The sequence below is a fragment of the Otolemur garnettii genome, unplaced genomic scaffold (assembly GCF_000181295.1).
Source record: "Otolemur garnettii isolate 467f Iridium unplaced genomic scaffold, OtoGar3 scaffold00146, whole genome shotgun sequence".
Taxonomy (NCBI): domain Eukaryota; kingdom Metazoa; phylum Chordata; class Mammalia; order Primates; family Galagidae; genus Otolemur; species Otolemur garnettii.
The window spans coordinates 1,547,367-1,569,723 of record NW_003852541.1 but is presented as its reverse complement, the minus strand read 5'-3'; the positions used below and the strand labels follow the sequence as shown (position 1 = coordinate 1,569,723).

At 53.1% G+C, this 22,357-nt stretch overlaps 1 protein-coding gene across 1 annotated transcript in view; it reads left to right on the top strand.

Moving 5' to 3' along the window:
* The window catches only part of ABLIM2 (actin binding LIM protein family member 2), a 189,812-nt gene that overhangs the window by 71,403 nt on the left and 96,052 nt on the right, over positions 1-22,357 (top strand). Inside the window, exons 4-7 of the mRNA XM_023518759.1 lie at positions 909-1,024; positions 7,823-7,949; positions 10,406-10,499; positions 21,359-21,446. Coding sequence (XP_023374527.1) covers positions 909-1,024; positions 7,823-7,949; positions 10,406-10,499; positions 21,359-21,446 — 425 coding nt within the window. The remainder of the gene's footprint in view (positions 1-908; positions 1,025-7,822; positions 7,950-10,405; positions 10,500-21,358; positions 21,447-22,357) is intronic.

Below are 22,357 nucleotides of genomic sequence, written 5' to 3'. Positions count from 1 at the left end.
CTTGAGCCATAGGCGCTGAGCCAACCCAGCTATTTTTTGTTGCAATTTGGCCGGGTTTGGGTTCAAACCCGCCACCCTCGGTATATGGGGCCGGTGCCCTACTCACTGAGCCACAGGCACCGCCTATAAATGATATTTTAATGCAGTTGTTTTAAAAATTGAAACAAATGCAAATAATCCATTTTGAACAAAATACCAGAGTTTTAAATAAAGATAGGATCTGATTGTGTAGCCCCTTGACATCTACAAGATATGCTTTTAATGACACTGCCTCCTTAGAGGTCTAAGTACATAAATCATGGGGCTTTGGAGCCAGATAGGTCTTGGTTTGACTCTGGTTCTGACAGACGTGTCAGCTGTGTCTTTGGAAAAGTTAACAATCCTCTCTGAACTTCAATTTCTCATCTATAGAGAAAATAAGAAGCACAGATCAACTTAGACAAATGTCCTAAGGTTAGATGAGATGTCCATCATAGCGCCTGGCACCTGACACACAGTAGATACTGGGTCGGAGGTAGCTATTACCATCATTATTGAGCTGGCATGGACAAAGCCTCCTGTGTGGGTAGAGATGGCAGATGGGTTGGGCGAGGCCAGTGGTCCAGGCACCCAGGCTGATTGCTGTGTGCCAGGCTCTGGGCTGGCCCTCAGTGGAGCCTCACCACAGCCTCAAGCACTGTGATCCTGCCCATTTATACAGATAAGGAATCTAAGGCTCAGATGTCAGTGACTAAGTACATGTGATCCCATAGCCGGGACGTGGCAGTGCCTGGCAAGGGGGGCGCTGCATCCCGGGCCTGTAGCATCATCTTGGCAAGGCTCTTGGGGGTGTGGCCTTGGGGTAGGGCTCTCCACAGAGAGAAGGGCCAGAAGGTGGACAGAGCTAGTGATGTGCTCTCTTGTTTCAGGCTGCCTTTTCCACCTGGGGACCGAGTGACCTTCAACGGGAAGGAGTGCATTTGCCAGAAGTGCTCTCTGCCCACATCGGTGGGTAACAGTGCGCACCTGTCCCAGGGCCTCCGGAGTAAGTGGATATTTGGTGGGGGGAGGGTGCTAAACGGCAGGGTGGGGAGGCCTGACAATGGAGATGGTCCCAGTGAAGAGCTATGGATAAACATGAGGAAGGAGGCCAGGAGCAGAAGTGTCTGGGGCTCTCCTGCCACCCAGCCCTGGCGCAGGCTGTGCCCGACCCCGTGTAGCACTCCTCCCTTCCCATCCACCCCCCACTCTTGCTTTTGCCCAGCCACAGCCCACCTCCTCTGAGAAGGCTTCCTGGTCTCCTCCGTCCCTCTCCCTCTATCATTCAAGCTCACCTCCCCTTGGTTAATTCCAGACCACCAAGAAACCCTATGCGGGGGCCGGGAGCCGATAGACAAACACTGAGCTTTGGGCTCTTGTGGTCAAGGGGTCTTGGGTTAACTGCTCCAAATCCTAGGTGCTTGGCTAGAGGTGTATGCAGTAGGTGCTCAACATATGCTTCTTGCATGAGAAAGCAGGAGGCTGCTACTGTAAAAGAACAAAGGCCTGCTGGAGAGTCAGGGGTCTGTGGGTATTGGGCTGAGTGACAGCAAGGTGGGGACGAGAGAGAGGCTGAGGCACTGGGGTGAGCCCAGCACATGGCCCTGCTGCTCCTAGGTGCCACTGCAAAGCAGCATTTTCAGAGCCCACCGTGAGTGCTGTGGTCACTGTGGTGTCCCCAGAGGCCGGGCCATGTGTCCTGCGACAGAGGGCAAGTTTCTATTGATATCCAGAACCAGCCCCTACCTGCAGTTAACTTCCTCTCCATGTCAAACACCTTGTTCTCTCGCCTGTCTGCTATGTTGAAGTCTCTACAGTGACTGACTCTACTATCAGCCTCCCTGGGGGCTGGTGATCATTTTACACTGTGAGATGAAGAGAAGCCTCCATCCTGTGGGGAGGCAAAGCTCTCAGGACCAGCTGGTGAGCTTGCCTCAGGGCTTGCTAGGGGAGTCCTCCATTCAAACATTTATCTCCAGCTGAAGCCTGCATTGATCGAATTTTTGAGAATTTGCTTCACAAACAATAGTACTATTATGAATAAATACCAAATAGTAATCTAGAGCAAAATTTAAAAAGGGGAAGGAGTATTACTTTTATACAGTTTGTTCTGAGCTTCCTGGCAGCCAAAGAAAAAGGGAAACATGATGGACCCCACAATCACATCTGAGATTTAAAAATATTCTTGGTAAAAAGCTATTGCCCTTTCCAAATGTAAATTTATTAAAAATATGAAATCTAGGCTTGGCACCTGTAGCTCAGAGGCTAGGGCGCCAGCCACGTATATCAGAGCTGGCAGGTTCAAACCCAGCCTGGGCCTGTCAAACAACAATGGCAACTACAACCAAAAAAATAGCTGGGTGTTGTGGCAGGTGCCTGTAGTCCCAGCTATGTGGGAGGCTGAGGCAAGAGAATCTCTTAAGCCCAAGAATTGGAGGTTGCTGTGAGCTGTGATGCTCGGCACTCTACCAGGCCAGACATAGTGAGACACTGTCTCAAAAAAAAAAAATCAAATATTTTTAAAAGTATACTTATTTTTAAAAGTAAGTAAGTACATAAATAAATAACAAATCTGCATTTTCCAAGAACAAAAAACACCTGATCCCTTGGTGGTCTAAAAGGTAACCTGCTCCTCCTCCCAGCCCATGGTGAGAATCCTGAGCTTAGGGCCTTTTTCTGTGCTTAGAAAACATTAACACAAATCACCAGCCCTTGGCTCCTGTGTCGATATCTACAGATTCCCATCCCTGCTCCTTTTGTCTCTAGAGTAGCCTTCTGGGGAACTGGGAGCTCTTTTCTTCTATAGGCACCAAAGTACCCTAAGTCTGGTGGGTAGGGTGGATACCCAGTGTCTGTAGGGCAGTGTAAGGGCTGGGGTTTGGGCCAAGACCTTTTAAGTCCAAAACAACAACCAATGGCCATCCCAGGAGGTGGCATTTGTTCTGATACTTCAGACTTGGGTTAAATTCTGAGTAGGTGGGCATAGGAGGGAGGGCACTACAGGTGAGAACCCCTACAGGGTTCAGAGACTAGAAAACTATGGAATGTGCTGGGGACACCAACCAGACCTGGGTGAGTGGACAAAAGGACTTCTGTGTAGGATGGAGAAAAGGAGTGACACCAGAGAGCTGGAAACTTGATGGGGCATACCTCCAAAGCCATGTCGCAGAGCTCTCAGTGCCTCCTGGAGGCAATGAGGAGCCACAGATGGTCACAGAGCAAGGGAGTGCCAAGGTCAGTCCTGAGCACTAGTGCCTGGGTGAGAGAACACAGCCTTTCTACAGCGGGGATAGCCTCAGATAGCTGCCTGCGTGGGCTATCCTCCCTGAGGAAGTAGACAGCGGCTGGCTATTTAGGTAGAGCTCTAGCTAGAGTTCCTTAGCCCTGAGCTGCCCTGAGCCCATCTGTAGCTTAGTAACAAGAAATGCTTCAGGCTGGGCCACATGAACTTCCTTTCCAGGGGAACACACCCAGCATCCCACATGCCTGAGCCTCCCCATTGTGCTGGGCAGGGTCCTTTCATCTCTGAAGTTCTGCTCTTCCCCATGAGGCCCCTTCTTCTCCCCTCCAGCTCTTCCTGGCTCTCTAACTCTGAGCCTGTTGCTGGTTGGGAGCTGGTAACCAGACATCAATCACAGGGTGGCCTTTGGAGAGGCCAAGTGCTATGTTGACCAGGGGGCAGTTCTGAGCACTCACCACTGTGGCAAGATGTAATCCTGTGGCTCGGCACCTATAGCTCAACCGGCTAAGGCGCCAGCCACGTACACCTAAGGTGGCGGGTTCGAATCCCCAGCCCGGACCCGCCAAACAACAATGACGGCTGCAACCAAAAAATAGCCTGGCGTTGTGGCGGGCGCCTGTGGTCCCAGCTACTTGGGAGGCAGAGGCAGGAGACTCGCTTGAGCCCAGGAGTTGGAGGTTGCTGTGAGCTGTAATGCCATGGCACTCTACCCAGGGGGACAGCTTGAGGCTCTGTCTCAAAAAAAAAAAAAAAAAAAAAAAAAGATGTAATCCTGTGCCAGGCCTTCAATATGGGTATGGGGTCGTTGGGGTGTGGGTGGTCACCTGGAGGGGTAGCCTGGAGGTGGGAGAGACAAGGCTTGGTCTGGGGACTGCTCTGTCCCTGCTGAGAAGCCCCTGTGGTCAGTTCTCAGGCTTGGGTACCTCCTGGCTCCACTGGCTAGGGCCTAGCCAGGCCTGGTGGAACCTGGGGAGGCCCCACCAGAGTCAGGTATGTAGGGGCAAGGAAAGATGTGTGCAGACCTGAGGTCCCAGCCCAAGGACAGGGTGCCAGCTTTACCACCTGGGCCATGACACTTGGAGCCCCTGTATTTTCTTATCATTTGAGGCTGCCCAGGTGCCAAAAGGGTGGTGAAAGGACCTGAAGCCCCCTCCCAAACTCAGTGAGCCCCCTTCTGTGTGGGGCTGCACAATGAACAGAGGAGCCAGCCCCCAGCAGCCCTCACACCTTCCCTGCCCCGGACCCATGACATGGGCCTGCCTCTGTGTGCTAGCACAGAACTTGGCCGTATTTCGTTTTCCCCAGCAGCTGTTCTCAGCTCTTCTTGCTCAGCAAAGGCTCCCAAATGAAATCTCAAGCCAAGTTCATGAATTTTCAGTCATTTTCAAGTTTTGGAACACCATCAGATTCCTCAATTCCAAAACTCAACCTCAGATTAGTTTGAGAATCTGAGTCTTTCCCCAACTCCCTTCACCCTGGTTAAACCTGGGGCACTTCAGGGGGTCTGGCCCCACACTCACATCCTGCAAGCTTCTACCTGGAGTTAATGGCAGTACTGGGGCTCAACCCCCATGACCGTGTCTTCTGGGAAAGGGGGCACTTTAGGGGAAACAGGAAACTGGAAGTTTCTACAAGGGTCATGCCAGGGAAGAGAGGCAGGCCTGTGGTGCATGGACCAGTGGACAGCTTACTTGGGGCCCCCCTCAGCCCCCTCACCTCTATTGGGGGCGCACTGCTGCTCACACGTCGGCTGGCCACTTTTGCCACATAAGACCCTGTGCTATTGTCAGCAGCCAGGCAAGGCCGTGCTGAGCTCCAGATGTGTTAGAAAGTGTGGAGTCTGGTTTCCATGACAACATCTCTTTTTGCACCTTGCTCTTATCTCCATGCTCACAGCTCTCTCTTAGTGATGCTTCTGCCTCAAGTTGATGGAAGAAGAGGGTGGGTGTGAGGTCCGTATCCCTCTTGTCTCTGGGACAACAAGGTCAGGCGTAGGGAAGGGAGGGAGCCCCCCAGTCCGGTAGGAGGCAGAGGGGTGGAGAGCTGGCACGGTTGCTATGCAGAGGGAAGGACTGGGCTCCAGTAGAGGTAACCTTGGCAGAGCTGGCTCGAGGCACTGTGGAGCTGTCACCACACGTGATCTCACATTTATCAGGCTCTCTAGGAGGCTGGTACTCTTTCCATCCTCATTTACGAGGGCCCAGAAAGGTGACGTGACTGGCTCACGGTCACACAGTGAGTGGGGAACAGAGCTGGGATTTGTCCACTGTCCTTAGGTCATCACCACAGCCTGGTGTGGCACACTGCCTTGGCATACCTGCCAACAGAGAAGCGAACCAAGGCTCAGAGTGGGGGTTCTCAACCTCAGTGCTGTTGACATCAGGGGCCAGATCACCTTTTGTTGCGGGGCTATGCACTGTGGGGTGTTTAGTGTCCTGCATCCACCACCCAGGTGTTTGGTGGTGGTGGCCCTACCCCCTCTTCCCAGGTTGTGACAAGCATAGGGGTTTCGGGTTTCCAGACATTGCCAGATGTCCCCTAGGGAGCAAGATTGGCCCCAAAGAGGATGTAGAGTTTACAAAATGCTACCATGGTTGTCTCAGGAGTGAGTGAGAGAGCTGAGGGGCAGAGCTGGGCCAAGTGGCCATCGGCCATCTCATCTCACGTGGGGACGTGGGGTTGAGGGGTAGTCAAGAGTGAAGGCACTGGTGCTTCTTGGACTCAGACTGGGGGGTGGCCCTCACCTGGTCCCCTTTCGTCATGCATCCTGTCACTCAGTGTTTCTGGAGCCCCAGCCTACAGAGGTGAATAAAGGGCCCGATCTCAGAATGCAAACCGCCCCCAGGCAGAGCGAGCTCCCAGAGCCTGGGAGAGAGAACGTGAGCGTGTGGAAGCCTAGGAGATCTGGAGCTCCACCCGCAGCTTTGTGGGTGTTAAATTTTTGTTCTCAAAAACAATATGACTCTGATCTCTGCCAAAGAGAGTAACAAAGCCACACGTTGAGTGCAGTATCTGCAGAACTGACCCCTCACTGGCCCTGCACTGTTCCCTGAGGATGGGTGGCACAAGGCCGGCCCAGCACAGCCAGCAAGTGCAAGTGAGAGCCTGCCCCAAGTGAGAGAACAGCCCCACAGGGAGGGACAGGCTCAGTGTGACCCAGCCAGTGTGGGGGCCAGGATGGTCCCAGGGCCACATCCTCTCTATGCCAGGTGCAAGCTTACTTGGGCCAGGCAGGGGCCCTGCTGGGCAGGTGAGCCTGATAGTGGGCACCAGGGCCTGCCTGCCAGATGCCCTCTCCTGGTTTCTGCTCATCACCAGGTCCCAAGGCTCTGCCTTTGCCATACCCTGGCACACACCCTGTCACACATAGCCATACACCACGCACAGAGACACACACACTGCACACCAACGTACACTGTGCTCTCCAATACATAGACAAATCCACAGACGTGTCCTAACAGATACACAGCCACACTCTCCCACACACAGACACACCCTACACACCCACAGACACACCCTCACACACAGAGACACATAGACACACCCTCTTAAACACAGGCACACACTCGCATACATACATCCTCACCCACAGACACACTCACAGACATACTAACACAGAGACACACAGCATATGAAGACAGGTGACACACACAGCTGCACACTTGTGCACGTGGATGCACATGCATTCACACATACTCTAAAGTGCAGGCCCACGTGTCAGACTCTCCCTGGCTCTCCCCACCTATGCCACGACCTCTGCAGGGCACCTACTGTCTTGAGCACATATGACCCTGGCTGTGGACCCCCCTATGTAGCCTCTTACGGGCTGGACGAACCCTGGTGATCAGCTCCCCAGGGCAGGGACAGCCCTGAGGCCCCAGGATGCAGGGGCATGTGGACAGGGAAAGCACAGCTGGAGGTAAGGCACAAGGAGGCAGCCATGGCTGCTGTGTTGGTGGCCTCAGGGTGGAGAGTGCTGGCCAGCAGACGGAAAGGCAGCAGAGAAGAGGTGGGCTTGGCTGTTGGATGCAGAGGGAGGAATCCCAGAGGCCAACTGGGTGAGTATAGGGCCTGGGGGCTCAGGCCCCTGCCATGCAGTACATTTGCCTCTGGGGGGCACCTTGGGTCATGGTTAGGCCCGGTGTTGTAAGAGCACTGGACCCTGGACCCTTCCCTTCCTGGGCCAGTCCCCCACTCCAATGCACTCTTGTCTGAGCACAGACTTCTGTCCATGGGCTCACTCCAACCTTCTGGAAGACAGGACCTCTGTTTCTTTAGCTCCTAGCCCAAGATGCACACAGTGGGTGCCCAATGTATGCAGGAGCAAACCTCACAATTTGTTTCCACATGCTCTCATGGGTTGCCATGTAATAGGGTCCTTCTAGCACTCTCAATTTGGCCGTCTCCTCTATCCTTTCTCTCCCTCCCCTGGGGACAGGTACCTGTTCCCCCAGCTCATCTCATGTGCCCCAGGTGGCCTGTGAGGACCTGCAATGCAGGCGTAGGGCCCCCACACTCTCCACCCATGGTGAGGTTGTCTGTGTTCTGTTCTCTTTCTTCCAGGTTGCGGTGGCTGTGGCACAGAGATCAAAAATGGTCAGGCCCTGGTGGCTTTGGACAAGCACTGGCATTTGGGTTGTTTCAAGTGCAAAAGCTGTGGGAAGCTCCTAAATGCCGAGTATATCAGCAAGTACGTGAGAGTGCTGAGGGTGTGGCTGCAAGGGACCGTTGGTTTGAGCTTCCTCCCTCTGGGGGTGGCGGTCCTAGTGCTCCTGCCATGGCTCCTGTTCCTCACAAGGCTACTCAAAAGTGTCCGCAGAAGGCAAAACAGAGTCATCAGGTGCTGACAACAGGAATGAGGAAGAGGCCTGTGTCCATTGTCAGGGAATCCCCGTGACCATGCTCTGTCTTCTGCCCGGGGAGGGGGGAATCCCTGGACAGCTCCCACTGGCACAGTGTCCCTCTGATGTGCAGTTCAGCTGGGGTTGTGGCTGGTTTGGGGGGTGGAGGAGTGAAGTTGTATTGAGGCAGTGGGGAGCCTTCTGGGAAGAGCACAGCATCGAACAGGGGCAGCTCGAGGCCAGGAGCTGGGTGCATTCCTGGGAAATCAGGGATGTGGGCAGGCCACCCCCAAATAGCACAGGTGAGGGATGACTCAGCAAGTGAACTAAAAAGGGCCTCGGGCTCCCTCCAGCTTTTGCCAAAGTCCTTGTTCTCCATGTTCCCAAGGGATCAGAATTATCACAGGAGTTGGACAAGTTGAGAAAAGTCCTGTGATAAAACTGCAAAGAATGAAATGCACACACACATGTGCACACACGTGCCCAGGACACAGAGTTGTCCCTGGAGGAACCCATGATCACGTCCTGGTCAACCCTGTTCTCTAACTCTGCAGAGTGTCACCAGCGGGAGAAAGTGCTGGAGTGGACCTCTCTCTGCGCTGTTTCCCACAACAGCACAGGAATCTACAATTATCTCAAAGAGATCATTTTAGGTCAAATCAGCACGCCAGGATGAGCTTGCTCCCAGGGGTGCAGGCCCCTGTGATAGCAGCAGAGTGGGTGCATTGAACATGAAACCAGGGCACCCAGCCCCCAGCAGGCAGTGCTGGTAGCTGAGCCTCACTACACGTGTTACTTAGCAGCCTCAGGAGCTGTTCCGGGACTGAGGATGAGGGCGTTGATGTTGCCATGGAGATGTTGTCTTTAACCTCCTGGGTTTGCTGCAGATGCACCCACTTGTGGATTATAATGAGGGCCCCAGGTTAGTGGCATTTGGAAATAGGTCCTAAGGACCTGGTTTATATCTTCTCCTGGTGTGGAAGGAAGGACTGCCACCCTCCTGAGAGCTGGCTTCTCGGAGAGGCCACAGCCAGAGAGGGTCCCCAGCCCCAGGCTCACAGTCCTGCAGTGGGCCCCTCCCCTGCTGAAGTTAGTTTAGGTCCTATCCTTCACAGCCACAGCTATGTACAAATCAAACCAGATCAGAACAAGGTGACTTCGGCAATGCTGGAGGGGGATACACTGTAGTTGCCAGGGCCCTGCTCTGTGCAGGTAATGACACAGGTAATGTCATTACCTGGCTGGTAATGACAGTGGCCTCACTCCTGTGGGCAAGGGCCAGCCACATGCCAGGCTCTGACCCCACCTCTTATTTAGTGCTTGCTGTTGCTCCTCCCGTTACAGAGGGAGAAGCTGAGGCTCAGAGATGTTAAATGACTAGCTTAGGGTCCTGCAGCTGGAATGTGGCATTTCAGACCTTTTGAGTTCAAGCCTGTTTACTTAACCCCTATTCAGCCAGCACCTCCCTTTACTGAACAAGGCCCACCAACCAAAAACCTCAGGGCCACCTATGACCTCCACTCCCCATCTCGTGGCATTGTCCTGTTGCATAGATTTCTTAATAGAAAATGAAAGGCTCTGAATCTTTGCATTCCTGCCCCCCCATGACGCAGCACAGAGCTGTTTTCCCTGTGGCTCGTTTGTTGGAGACTCGGCCTGTAGACAGCTTGATCCTGGGTAGGGCCCGGATGACTGTCTCATCAATGACAGTGAATATGTGAATATGCACGAAGAGAGCAGATGCATCCCTGCGGCCATCCTGCTCCTCCCTGCTCACAGGAGGCTGGGGCTCCTTCACATGTGGCCGGAGCCGGCCTCTGTCACCTTGTGTTCTGGAGGAGGAAACACCTGTCTAACCCACCTGCCTGCACCTGACCGTCTTGTCATCCATGAGTCCAGTCCCTGAAGTGGGTGCCCTGTTGTACCCCCTTTCTGGTTCACAGTTTTCTAATATACTCCAGATGTTGAACTCTGGATGGAAGGAACCAGAAAGAAGCCAGGTCTGTGGAAATTTCTCTTATTTCTCAGAGGCACCCCCCATGAGCAAGTAGCCTTGCCTCTGCTTGCCTCAGTTTCTCTGTCTGTAAAATGGGATGATCTGTAGGGCCTTTTCCTTGGGGCTCATGCCTGTAAGCACCCAATGAACACTCCCTATTGAGATTGCTATCTGGAGCAGGAGGAGGTGGGCATGTCCCCCACTTTGATGTAGACCCTCTGGTTGGGGAGAGTTGTCAGACCCTGGGGTGAAGCACCTGGCTATCCTTGGGGCACCCCTGCCCCATCCTGACTGTCTATCTCACTGCAGGGATGGGCTGCCCTACTGCGAAGCTGACTATCACACCAAGTTTGGCATCCGCTGCGATGGCTGTGAGAAGTACATCACGGGGCGGGTGCTGGAGGTAAGCGGGGCCCCTGAGGGCCTGTGGCCCTAAGCATGCCCCCCACCCCCACTGAGGAGGCCTTACTACTCCCTTTGGAAGTCACTGTGATGTTCCCATGTGTTTGTACAAGAACCTGCCCCACCTGGGCTTTGCCTGGCCCTCCTCCTAGCACCACCAGGGGACACCTTCCTCTGCCTTCTGGGGACTGATCAATGCCACCTCCACCAGGAAGTCTGCCTTACACTGTGCTCTCCTGTGTCACTTCCCAAACTGAGAGGGTCAGAGAAGAAGAAGGACTTTGAGATCTTGGGGCTCAGCCTCTTGATGTCTAGACTGGGGCTCAGACCTGGAGGGTGGGAAGTGAGCCCAGGAGGCCGGGGCTGTGCCCATGTCCCCACGGCCCCCTGGCAGGACTGTCCCCAGAGGAGGCCCAGGGTGGTCATCTGGAGGCAGGGTAAACGGCATCTGTGGGGGCATTCCAGATCCTGACAGTGCGTTTCTTGGCCTGGGTGGAGGGTATGCGGGTGTGTTCCCTGTGTGAACATGGCACACGCTCTGCACTATACTTTGTTCACTGAGATAAATCCGGTGGCCCCAGGATCAAATCCCACCCACCCAGTGGACAGGCCCATGCCACCCTGCAGCTTCCTCCACTTGGGACTGGATACTGAGACAGGCAGATAGACTGTGGGGAAGGGACAGATGACCAGAGGGTCTCAGAATGGGGATGGCTATGTACGGGCCAGAGGCATGGAGCCCCTCCTGAGGAGGTCACCAGCCTGGGCAGGCCAGGTGGAGATGAGGCTGAGGGGAGTGGGCACTGGGAAGGCTTTGAGGTGGGGTTGCCTGGCTGCTACTGAGGGACAGGGTGGGACAGGGCAGGACAGGGAATTCCTTATACCTCCCAGAGCTCCCTCCCCAGCTCCCAAAGCACCTAAGGGGGGTTCAGAATGCTTTGGTGGAATTGACCAGTGGACACCAAGGTGCTTTCTTCTGTTCACACCTCCAGGGCCCCCAGCACAGAGATGCACCTGTACTTCCAACCACCTTCTTTCAAATCCCTCCCTCAGCCCTTCTACCCGGGGTCCCTCATTTCCCCAGTTGGAGGGTCCAGAGTCATGCATAGGCCACCTCCTGTTTTTATTTTATCATACTTCATCGTACCATAAGCTCTTCCTCTGAAATGCAGGTGCTCTGAAGCTCACCCAGATCAACACCAAATGCAAGTGCTTCCACCCCTCCCCCTACACACACCACCTCCTGCCACTCATCTGGGCCAGCAGGCGTCTGACAGCAGGTGGCAGAGCTGGCCTTGAGCCCAGGTGGCCAGGCAGTCCCAACCTCTTGTTCTCTCCTGGTGCACAGACATGGGTTAGCATTTTTGACTTTATAGCATATCACCTGGTTGTACCTAAGTGCCCTAAAGTGGGTCCGCCCTGGGCAACCATTGTCAGAGCATCACTGCTTACCAGTGTATGAGCCTTGCCCAGCCTGACTTCCTGCCATCCATGGGCAGCAGCCCCTGCACCAGGAAGGCCCTGCTCTGGGTGAGGCTGAACTGACCCATCCCTACTGCTCTGGGCCCTGGCTTGCACTATACCCATTGGGCCTGGTCGTGGTTAGAGTGATAGGGAGACCCCATCTGGGAGGTGCCCCCAGCTTAGTGCTGGCCTCATGGTGACTGAGGTGGGTGGGCTTCTGTTGCCAACACAAGGCTGTCAGTGGCCCCCTTGATGGACTGGGAGGGCAGGGGCAACCTAATGTCTGCGTGCAGGTTTCCTTGGTATAGAATGCCAAGTCAGAATTGGGGGCACAGTGGCTGGGTGTAGGGCCCCTGGTATACTTCTGTTCATAAGGAGGGGATTGTCTGAGCTGCAGGGGCGGGAGCAGAACAGGTCTGGGTTTTCTTCCTCGCCTGTGTAGGGGGAGAAAGGGCCTCCCAGAGAAGATTAATGCTTTTGTTTTCGCCCCTGCCGGGAGGCGAGTCTTCCAGGAGGGCTGGGTCGGCGGGCTCTGCAAAGCTCTGAGCAGCCTCCGCTGTGGGTGCGAGGCGGGAGCCGCGGGCGGAGACAGCCCAGCTCTGCAGAAGGAGCTGCTGCCACTGAGGTGGCACCGCCTGAAGCTCGACCCAGCCTGCCGGCACCCATCCAGGCGACATGGGCTCTCAGAGCCGCCAGAGCAGGTGACAGACCGAGAACTGAGGGTGAGCACATCCACCCTCACGGGTACACACTCCAGCCATCAGGCACTCGGCAGGCCCCAGGAGTGGGCTCTGGTGCCAGGTCACCGTGCAGGTAGGAAGTCTGGCCCACATCTCCAAAGGGCAGATGGGGACTGGTGGGACGCCGCACTGCTGCAGGCGGATGTTCAGGGGCAGGTCAGGCACAAGCCCTGTCCCCTAGGCACCTGTCCCTGAAGAGCCGGCGCCAGGCTGCCCCGCCCGCCCTCGGGAACCCTCATCTGTGCTGTGACCGTTTGCAGCAGGCACAGTGCCATCTTCAATGCTGGGTGCCAGCAGCGCCCGCCTGCCGGGGAAGTGTGCATGCGGCAGCAGTGACAGTGGGGTTCTTCCTCATCTCTCTCCGTCCTCCTAAATGCGCAGTATCCTCTGACGTGTTTTCCTGTACCTAGCTTGTCTCTGCCTGCTCCCACTGGGGTCCCCTGGGGGCGTGGGAGGGGCTGACATCCATGCCTGCCTGGGGGTTGGGGGGCTGCACTGTGGGAGCAGAGGCTGCACTGCCCAGTCCTGGAGAGGGAGGGAGTCACCCCCACTGGGGGCTGGGATGTGGCTGGTGAATTCAGAGGGATCAGAGGTGTGACCAGAGGCTGGACTGCTGACCACAGCTGGACAAAGGGGAGTAGGTGGTAGCTGGGACTCTGAGCCCAATCCTTCTAGTCCGGGGACGACCTTCTCTCCAGAGCCCACTGATTTCCCTGCAGGGTTGTGTGTGTGTGGCAGAGGTGGGGCTTTCTTTCTCAGCCCCATCCTCTGTTAACCCTGCAGTGCCTGGTGTGGCTTGTGTGCCAATATTTGTCTCCATGGTAACAAGGAGCCCAGCCAGCCTCCCTCTAATTAATTCCTGTCTCCTCTCTTCCCTCCCTCACTCCCTCCTTTCTCCCTTCATTCCTTCCCCTTCCCTCCCTTCAGCCACTTACCTTGCCCCACCTGGGGCAGGTGCTGGGTTTGAGGGATGAAGGTGAAGGACTGTGGGCTTGGGGGAAGGCCACAGTAGAGGGGCTTACTCTGCCCCGAGTCAGGGGTCATTAGACATGTCTTCATTTCAGAATAAACCATCTCTTGCAACTGTAGGACATTTGTTCATTTTCTTCCTCCCACCTACTTTTGGGAGCTTTGCATTTTACCCCCCAAGCACAGATGACTCTCATTGCTGGGAGAAAACAAACCATGTTTCCTAACAAATACAGCATTTCCAAAGGATAGAGGTGAAGTCAACTTCTCCGGCCCCCAACTTCTCTCTCTCTCAAAAATAAATGTATTAATTCTAAAAACACACTCAAAAAGAATACGGTTTTCATAAAATAAACAAAAAGTATTCGTAATGAATACCACCACCCAAACTAACTCCTGTTAGCATTTAGAAATCATACTTTTAGGCTTGGTGCCCCTAGCACAGTGGCTACAGTGCTGGCTTCATGCACCAAGGGTGGCAGGTTCAAACCCAGCTTGGGCCTGCTAAAACAACAATGACAACTGCAACAAAAAAATAGCCGGGTGTTATGGCAGGTGCCTCCTACTTGGGAGGCTGAGGTAAGAGAATCACTTAAGCCTGAGATTTTGAGGTTGCTGTGAGCTATGACACCCTGGCACTCTACCATAGCGAGACTCTGTCTCAAAAAAATAAAGTAGAAATCATACTTTTAGATGTTGCACACACTTCAGACAACACACCCAGAGACATGCACACACGGACACAGACACACATAACACATGCTGACACACACAGAGACACTCACACACCCCAACACGTCCATACTTGCCATCAACCTGGCTCTCCTGCTCCTATCACATCCTGACCCAAACATGCAGCTCGGCTCTAGCCAGTTCCTTCAAGTGTGGGACCGTGGAGTCCTCCGCTGTGCCCCTGGATGCAGGGACAGCAGCACCATCCACTGGGTTTGTGGCAAGACCTGACTTAGAGCCTGATGCACAGTGAATATCCATGGGTAGGATTGTGGTTAGCTGTTCCCAGTCTCGTTCTTGTGGGACCCCTTTGGTCCTCCAGGGATAGCTGCGGCAGGGGCACTGTGCTCCCTTACTCAGGGCCTCTTGGGTGGCTCCTCTGCAGCTGACACTGCTCTGGGACCAAGTGTAGTGGATAACTTGGCAGCACTGCCTGGCTGCCCTGCAACTCACACCCCAGGTGGGCTAGGAGGTAAGGGAGAGGGAGAGAGAGCAGTGGGCTGGATGGGTCAGGTGCTGGGAGGAAGCATCTTCCCAGGCCTGCGAGGACATAGGCCACAGTGGGGAGGGCCGGAGTGAGGTGCTAGGCCCTTCTTCTCAGGGTGAAGAGCCTTTGAGGACCCTGTATCAGCCACTGAGTGCCCCTAGGGTACCTGACCCCTGCTCAAGGCTTCAATTTGCTTCTCCATAAATTCCATTTTCTCTGTGCACCATGGAGTTCGGGTCCTTTAAGATCTTAACTTAGTGCTAGAAATCAAAAAGGAAACTAAAGCTTTGAGTCAGCAAGGGAATGCACAGTGAGCTGGAGGCAGGAGGTGGGCAGATGTGGGCTGCTGTCCGGGGAGCAGAGAGGCCTTTGCTCTGGGTCTCGTAGGTAGAGTTGGGGAGGAAATAGCACCAGCCTCAGGTGTGCAAGGCCCATTGTAGAGAAAGGCTGATATGTCACTGGGTTGCCCATGAGGAGGGGCCTCTGCTCCAGCTCCATCTGCGGGGAAGGGAGGTGCTCCTGGTGGCAAGGCAGCTTTGCCACTGGCTGAGGACCTGTGTGCACTACGCTACCACAGGCTGTATTTGTGCTTCCTGACGAGCCCTGTTCTGGCTTATTGACAATGACAGCTGCTTGGGGGAAGGCGTGAGGTGTCTTTCTAAAACCATGTGCTACAAAATCTCGTGGCTTTTATGCTTTCTAAATGCAAGCCATCTTGAGCTCTCGTGGGTGAGGGCGGGACATCTGCCTGCCCAGGCAGCCGGGGGTGGCCGTGCAGATCTCTGCCTGGAAGCCTTCAGGTGCCAATGTTTTAAGCCCTTCTTGGTGGACAATGGGAGAGATGAGCCCTCAGAGGACAGGATATAGCCAATGTGCCAATGACGGGGATACCCAGTCACTGTCAGAGAGGAGTGGCAATGAGAAGTGATATAAGTAGCAAGGATACTTTTATATTTTGACCCCATCAGCCATCACTAGCTACCTAGAACCCATCTGCTCCCAACAGGGAGTGTGGGGTAGAGATGGGGTGACTTTCACCATTCAGGCACCTTCAGGCTAAGTACCCCCTGGATTCAGAGACCCCAATTTTCCTATTCCAGCCTGAGAGAGACAAACAGGGACCCCAAGCCTACAGGCGTTGTCACATAGGAAGAGAGGTCTGAGCTTGAATCCGTCCCCTCTGGGGCTCTGGCCATGAGCCTGAGACAGGTCAGGTCACCTGCAGGCACATCCCTTTGTCAACTGGACAGCCTCTGACGTCTCCAGGGCCTGGAGCCACAGGCGGCCCAGCCCTCTCTCTCTACCATGATGGAGTGTTCCAGAACTTGGAGCATCCTTGGGATTTGGTTTGGCCATTGCCTTCATACTTTGTAGATGAGTGGTCCAAATCATGACAGAGGGTGCTGACTCCTGCTGCCAGGTGGAGGACACCCTTTCCATGTGCACTCGACGGAAGGGCGTGGAAGTGGCGCTGGCTGTCATGGGGCTCTAAATCACACTGTGGCTTGGTGGACCGGGGGCTCTTCCTCGGTGTGGTCAGCTGGGCACCTGCTGTGTGTGTATCAAGGGCTCCTTTCTCTGCACACGGCGCACAGTAGGTGCTCTGCATCCTCAGGTATGGGAGGAGGGCTGTTTCCAGCAAGTTCCATGTCACAAGCCCCGGGACATGTGGGGCTGACTATAGCTGGTGGCCATTGTGTCTCCAAAGCCCATGGGTATCTTCCTAGTCCCTCCTGGTTCTAATCCTGATGTTGGCCCTGGGTAAGGTCTCCTCGCCTCCCTGAACCTCAGTTGCCTCGTCTAGAAAATGGTGATAGAGAACAACACCCAGCCCAAGGGGTTGTTGCAAGGATGAACTTGAACAACGTGAATAAGGTGCTTAGTGCGGAGCTTGGCTGATGGTTGGGAATGAGAAGCTCTCCTTCTGGGACCAACTCTTTTTAAAACAACTGGGGTGAAATTCACATAACCCACAATCAACGATTTACTATGTACAATTTGATGACATTGGTACATTCACAGTGTTGTGCAACTTCCACTTCTCTCTAGTTCCAAAATTTCTGTCACGACAAAAGGAAACCCCAGACCCACTGAGCAGCCCCCTCCAGCCCCTGGCAACCACTCACCTGTTTCTATCTGTAGATTTGTCTGTTCTGGACACTTCATGCAGAAGGGTTCACGTAGCATCTGGCTTCTTTCACTTACCCTGTCTTCAAGGTCTGTCTGTGCTGTGGCAGGCTTCAGCAGCCGCCCCTCTGTGGCCCGTGTGGGGTTCAGCAGCCGCCCCTCTGTGGCCCGTGTGGGGTTCAGCAGCCGCCTCTCTGTGGCCATGTGGGGTTCAGCAGCCGCCCCTCTGTGGCCGTGTGAGGCTCCACTCTGCACACGGACCGCAACAGCACTGTCCGTGATGGATGCTGGGGTTGGTGGGCCTTTTGGTCACATGCTGCTGTGAACACCCAGGTCCAAGTTTTTGTGTGAACACAGGTTTTTGTTCCTTCTGTTCTGTTCTCTTTGTTTTTCTTAAATGCCCAGGAGTAGAATTACTTGATCATATGGTAATTCTGTGTTTTGAGGAACTGGGAGCTGTTCTCCACAGCAGCTGCACTATTTTGCATTCCCACCCTCAGTGGACAAGGGTTCCTATTTTCCCACATCCCCACAGACACTTTTTTTGTTATAATTATAGCCACCCTAGTGGGTATGAAGTGGTGTCTCCTGTGGTTTTGATTGGCATTGATGACAATGACGGTGACCATCTTTCATGTACCAGCTGGTCATTTATGTGCTTGCTTTGAAGAAATGCCGAGTCGAGTCCTTTGCCCATTTCTTAATTGGGCCGTTGGTCTTTTTTGTTGTAGATGTTCTTTATATTCTGGATACTACAGCCCTATCAGATGTGTGATTTACAAAAATTTTCTCCCATTCTTTATGTTGCCTTTTCACTTTCCTGATAGTGCCCTTTGATCTCCAAAAGTTGTTTTGTTTTTTTTTTGAGACAGATTCTTACTTTGTTGCCCTGGGTAGAGTGTTGTGGTGTCATAGCTCACAGCAACCTCAAACTCCTGGGCTCAAGTGATCCTCTTGTTTCAACCTCCCAAGTAGCTGAGACTACAGGTGCCTGCCACAACACCCAGCTATTTTTAGAGATGGGGTCTTGATCTTACTCAGGCTGGTCTCAAACTCTTGAGTTCAGGCATCCACCCGCCTCGGGTTCCCAGAGTTGAGGCATCCACCTGCCTCGGGTTCCCAGAGTTGAGGCATCCACCCGCCTCGGGTTCCCAGAGTTGAGGCATCCACCTGCCTCGGGTTCCCAGAGTTGAGGCATCCACCCGCCTCGGGTTCCCAGGCCAGGTTTTAGCCACCGCACCTGCCCCCAAAGTTTTAAATTTTGATGAAGTCCAGTTTATCTGTTTTTTCCTTCTGTCGCTCATGTGTTTGGCATCAAATCTGAGAGTCCATTGCTATATCCCAGGCCTTTTCTCCTGATAGCTCTACAGTTTTCACTCATGTTTAGGTCTTGATCCATTTTGTGGGAAAATTCTTTTGTTGGCCTATAACAGGGAATGAACAAATCATAAGCGTGCAACTTGATACATTTTTAGAAACTGGACATACCCATGTTACCAACACTCAAATCAAGAAGGAGACCATGAGCCAGGCGTGGTGGCTCACGCCTGTAATCCTCGCACTCTGGGCGGCTGAGGTAGGTGGATCACCTGAGCTCAGGAGTTTGAGACCAGCCCGAGCAAGAGTGAAACCTTGTTTCTACCAAAAACACACAAAAAAAGTCAAGGCCAGTCTTGATGGCACACTCACGCCTATAATCCTAGCACTCTGGGTGGCTAAAGCAGGAAGATTGCTTGAAATCAGAAGTTCAAAACCAGCTTGAGCAAGAGTGAGACAAGGCTTGTCTCTACTAAAAATAGAAAACAAAAAATAGAGGGGTTGTGGCAGGTGCCTATAGTCCTACCTACTCGGGAAGCTGAAACATGAGGATCACTTGAGCCCAGGAGTTTGAGGTTGCTGTGAGCTACGACGCCACAGTACTCTACTGAGGGTGACAGAGACTGTCTAAAAAAAAAACAAGGAGACCATGTCCAAAGCTCCAGAGGCCACCTGGCCCCCTTTGGCCACTCCCCAAGAGCAGGCTAACAGGTGGTTGTGCTGCCTGTTTTTGAGCTTCATAAACCACGGCTTGTGCCCTTTTGCTCACAGCTTCTTCTGCCTGAGGTCAGGCTCCCAGCACTCTCCATGTTGTTTGCTCAAGCATGAGGGTTGAGGAGAGCCAGGCTGTTTGCTGTTGCTTATAACTGAATACCTGAAGCTGGGTCATTTATAAAGAAGAGGCATTTATTTCTCAGAGTCATGGAGGTTGGGAAGCGTAGGGGCACATCTGGTAAGAACCTCTGTGCTGGTGGGGACTTGACACAGGGCATCACGTGGTGAGGGGCTGAGCCTCTTTTGTGATGACCCATCAATCCAGGAGTGGATAATCCATTCATAAGGCAGAGCCCTTATGACCCAATCGCCTGGTAAAAGCCCCTCATTGGGATTAAATTTCAATGTGAGTTTTGGAGGAGACAAATACTCATACCATGGCAGGGTGCTTGTGAGGATGGGATCCATGTCCCAGGGTTGCCATCCATACTGTGGAGTTGGGGACCTCCAGACTGGTGGTTGAGAGCTCCAAGGCATGGGCTTCAACTTTGCACTCAAAGGCCAGACTCCTGGGGTGCTCAGACAAGCTCCATCTCCTGTGGGACTTTGCTCACGTTCTTCCACCTCTCTTTGCTTCTTACTGAAAGGTGAAGGTAATATGTACTAATAGGGCTATTGAACAGATTACCCATGTTAACATTTGTGTAGAGTGCTTCTTACCATGAGCTATAGAGACAACAGCCACCATCACTAAAGGGGATTCAAGGCAATCATCTTAGAAACTATCCCCAGCAGAATCAGAATTTCTCCCGATTCACCAGTGGACATGCTGTGTAGACGTGTGGTATAGACAGCAGGCTTTGTGTGCTCGGGAGGATGTGATTTTTCTCCAGTGTGGCTGTCATAGAACTCCTGCCAGTGGAAGCTGTGGTACAGGCAGTTGGAGGAGTGTATCCCTCAGTGTGAGGTAGGGGCACCTGGATGAAGTGGGTGTGCGGACAAGGGAGGGGTCGTGAACTTGGGAATGTCCACTCAGGTTATATTACGAATGTGAGGAGTCATCAATTATCTCTGTGAGATTGCTTTCAAGTGAATTTTACGTCTGAAAATACAAAGCCATGTCCATCTCTAATTTATACTTCAGAGTGCTGCTCTGACCACTCAGCATGTGATCCCTGAAATGACTGTTTTTCTCTCACTCTGGGGCCAGGTGCTGGGGTACTTCCTGCCATCCAGACAGCTCCCTGCAGCTAGTGGCCCTGAAATGGCTTTCCAGTTGTCATTGGCTAGTGGGGAAAAACAAGCCAAATAAAGTGACTGAACAGTGTGAAATGGGCCTGAGAGAGTGCAAGTTAGAGAAGCCTTCCACAAAGCTCCAAGAGGAGGTGGCATTGGGATGAGACAGAGAAGGTCAGGGTAGCTGGGGGTGGGCCATGACAAGGCACTTCAGGTGGAAGGGACAGCTACAGCCTCAGGCCTGAGACAGGTAGGATAGAGCGTGAGTGTCCTCATGTGGCTCAGAATGGCCCCTTTGTCCGTAGACAATAAGGGGCCTTGCAGCTGACCTAACGGTTGGTGGGAGCAGCCACATGAGGCATTCTTCCTCCTGATACCCAGAGGCAACTATGGGCCTGTTTCACCATCAGGGAAGGTGCTGGTTGACAAGGAAAAGAAAAGTAAGGTGCTTAGAATGACCCCTAAGAAGGGAAAGTGGTCATTACCACTTCAAGTTCAGGTAGTAGCTATGAAACTTCTTCCCCATTTAGGGAAAACAGCAGCGTAGGGTTTTGGCATCCACATTTAGCCTCAGCCTTACCCTAACGTCAGAAAATGGGCACTGCCAAACCCAGGCATGTAATTTGTTTAGGTTATTTCAGTATTAATATTTCTAATCTAATTTAATGAATTTTGAAAGTTATATAAATTAGAAAATGCTAATTGAACAAATTAAGCATTTTGAACAGAGATACAAAATGAAAATTCTTAATCATTTTCACTCCACTTCTGCAGTCCCTCCATCTGAGAGGTAGCGTTGCAGTCTTTCTCCTCTTGCTGGTGATACCCATATGCTGGGGACCGGTCTCCTTCTGCTAAGCCCAGGAGGGACCTGGTGACATGGGTCTCCTTCTGGTCTGGCAAATGCAGCTGAGCCCTGCCCAAGGGCACCTCTGGGTCTGGGCTCCCTGCAAGGGGCCTTTAGTCCCAAAGGTTGCCGGGCCGTTTGGTGTCCCCTGCGTCCCTGTGCTGTACCCAGTGGAGTGGGTGTAGCTGCCTTCAGTGGAAACACCTCTGCTGTTTGCTCTTTTGCAGGCAGGGGAGAAACACTATCACCCTTCCTGTGCACTATGTGTCAGGTGTGGCCAGATGTTCGCAGAAGGAGAAGAAATGTATCTTCAAGGTAAAAATAAAAACCTACTGTTTAGTCCCCTGGGGCAAGAAACTGTTGTGCACGGGGTCCACCCTGGGGGCTGAGCAGGAGCTGGTTGGCTCACTGGTCACCCTGCCAGTTCAGGGGGGAGGGCCCAGGCTCTCGGCAGACAGAGGGCAGGACTGGAGCACAAAGGGCAGCTTTGTCACCCTGCCTCACTCCCTGAGATGGGCAGGATCAGCAAAGGGGTGAATGAAAGAGCAGCCAACCCAGAAGTGGTGGCTACTCGGGTCCCAGCTGCAAAATTTAAACCAATATAGTCTGTTCTATCTGCTGTCACTTTAGCATTCTTCTAGAAAGCCTCCCCAGCTTGGAGTCCAAGTTAAGGGTTTTAGATATTTCCTGTCCCTGCTCTGCCCCCTTTGTCCACAAGGTGGTAAAGAGGCTTGGGGGTAGGAGGGTGCTGGCAGCTGCCATGGCTTTCCTCCAGGAGCAAGGGGAGAGCATTGGGGAAAAGGGGGGGGGGGTTGGAGGAAAACAGTTGACTTTCTCACATAGTTCATAGGAAATCCCCCAAACCCACCCAGTGTCAATAATAATAATAATAAAGAAGAGGTGACCTGGGGGCTACCAGATCTGAAAGAAAAACAAGGCTTGACAAAGGGGCACCACTCCCTTCCTTTCAGATTAACTTTTAGTTCATTGCTTCTCATTTTACCAATTAAATTAGCAATTTGATAGCAGCATTCAGCCGCCATTTCTTTCTTTACAATGTAGATAGCAACTGGCAGGCCAGGAGGGAGAGGAGAACTCTTGCAGGAAAAGAAAAATGATTTTCTCCTTTTCATAGTCCTTAGTTTGGACAGACAGACCTGTAGTGAAAGACAGATTAGCAAAGAGAAAAACAAATGTGTATACTGAGTGTGAGAGGTCCAGAGAAA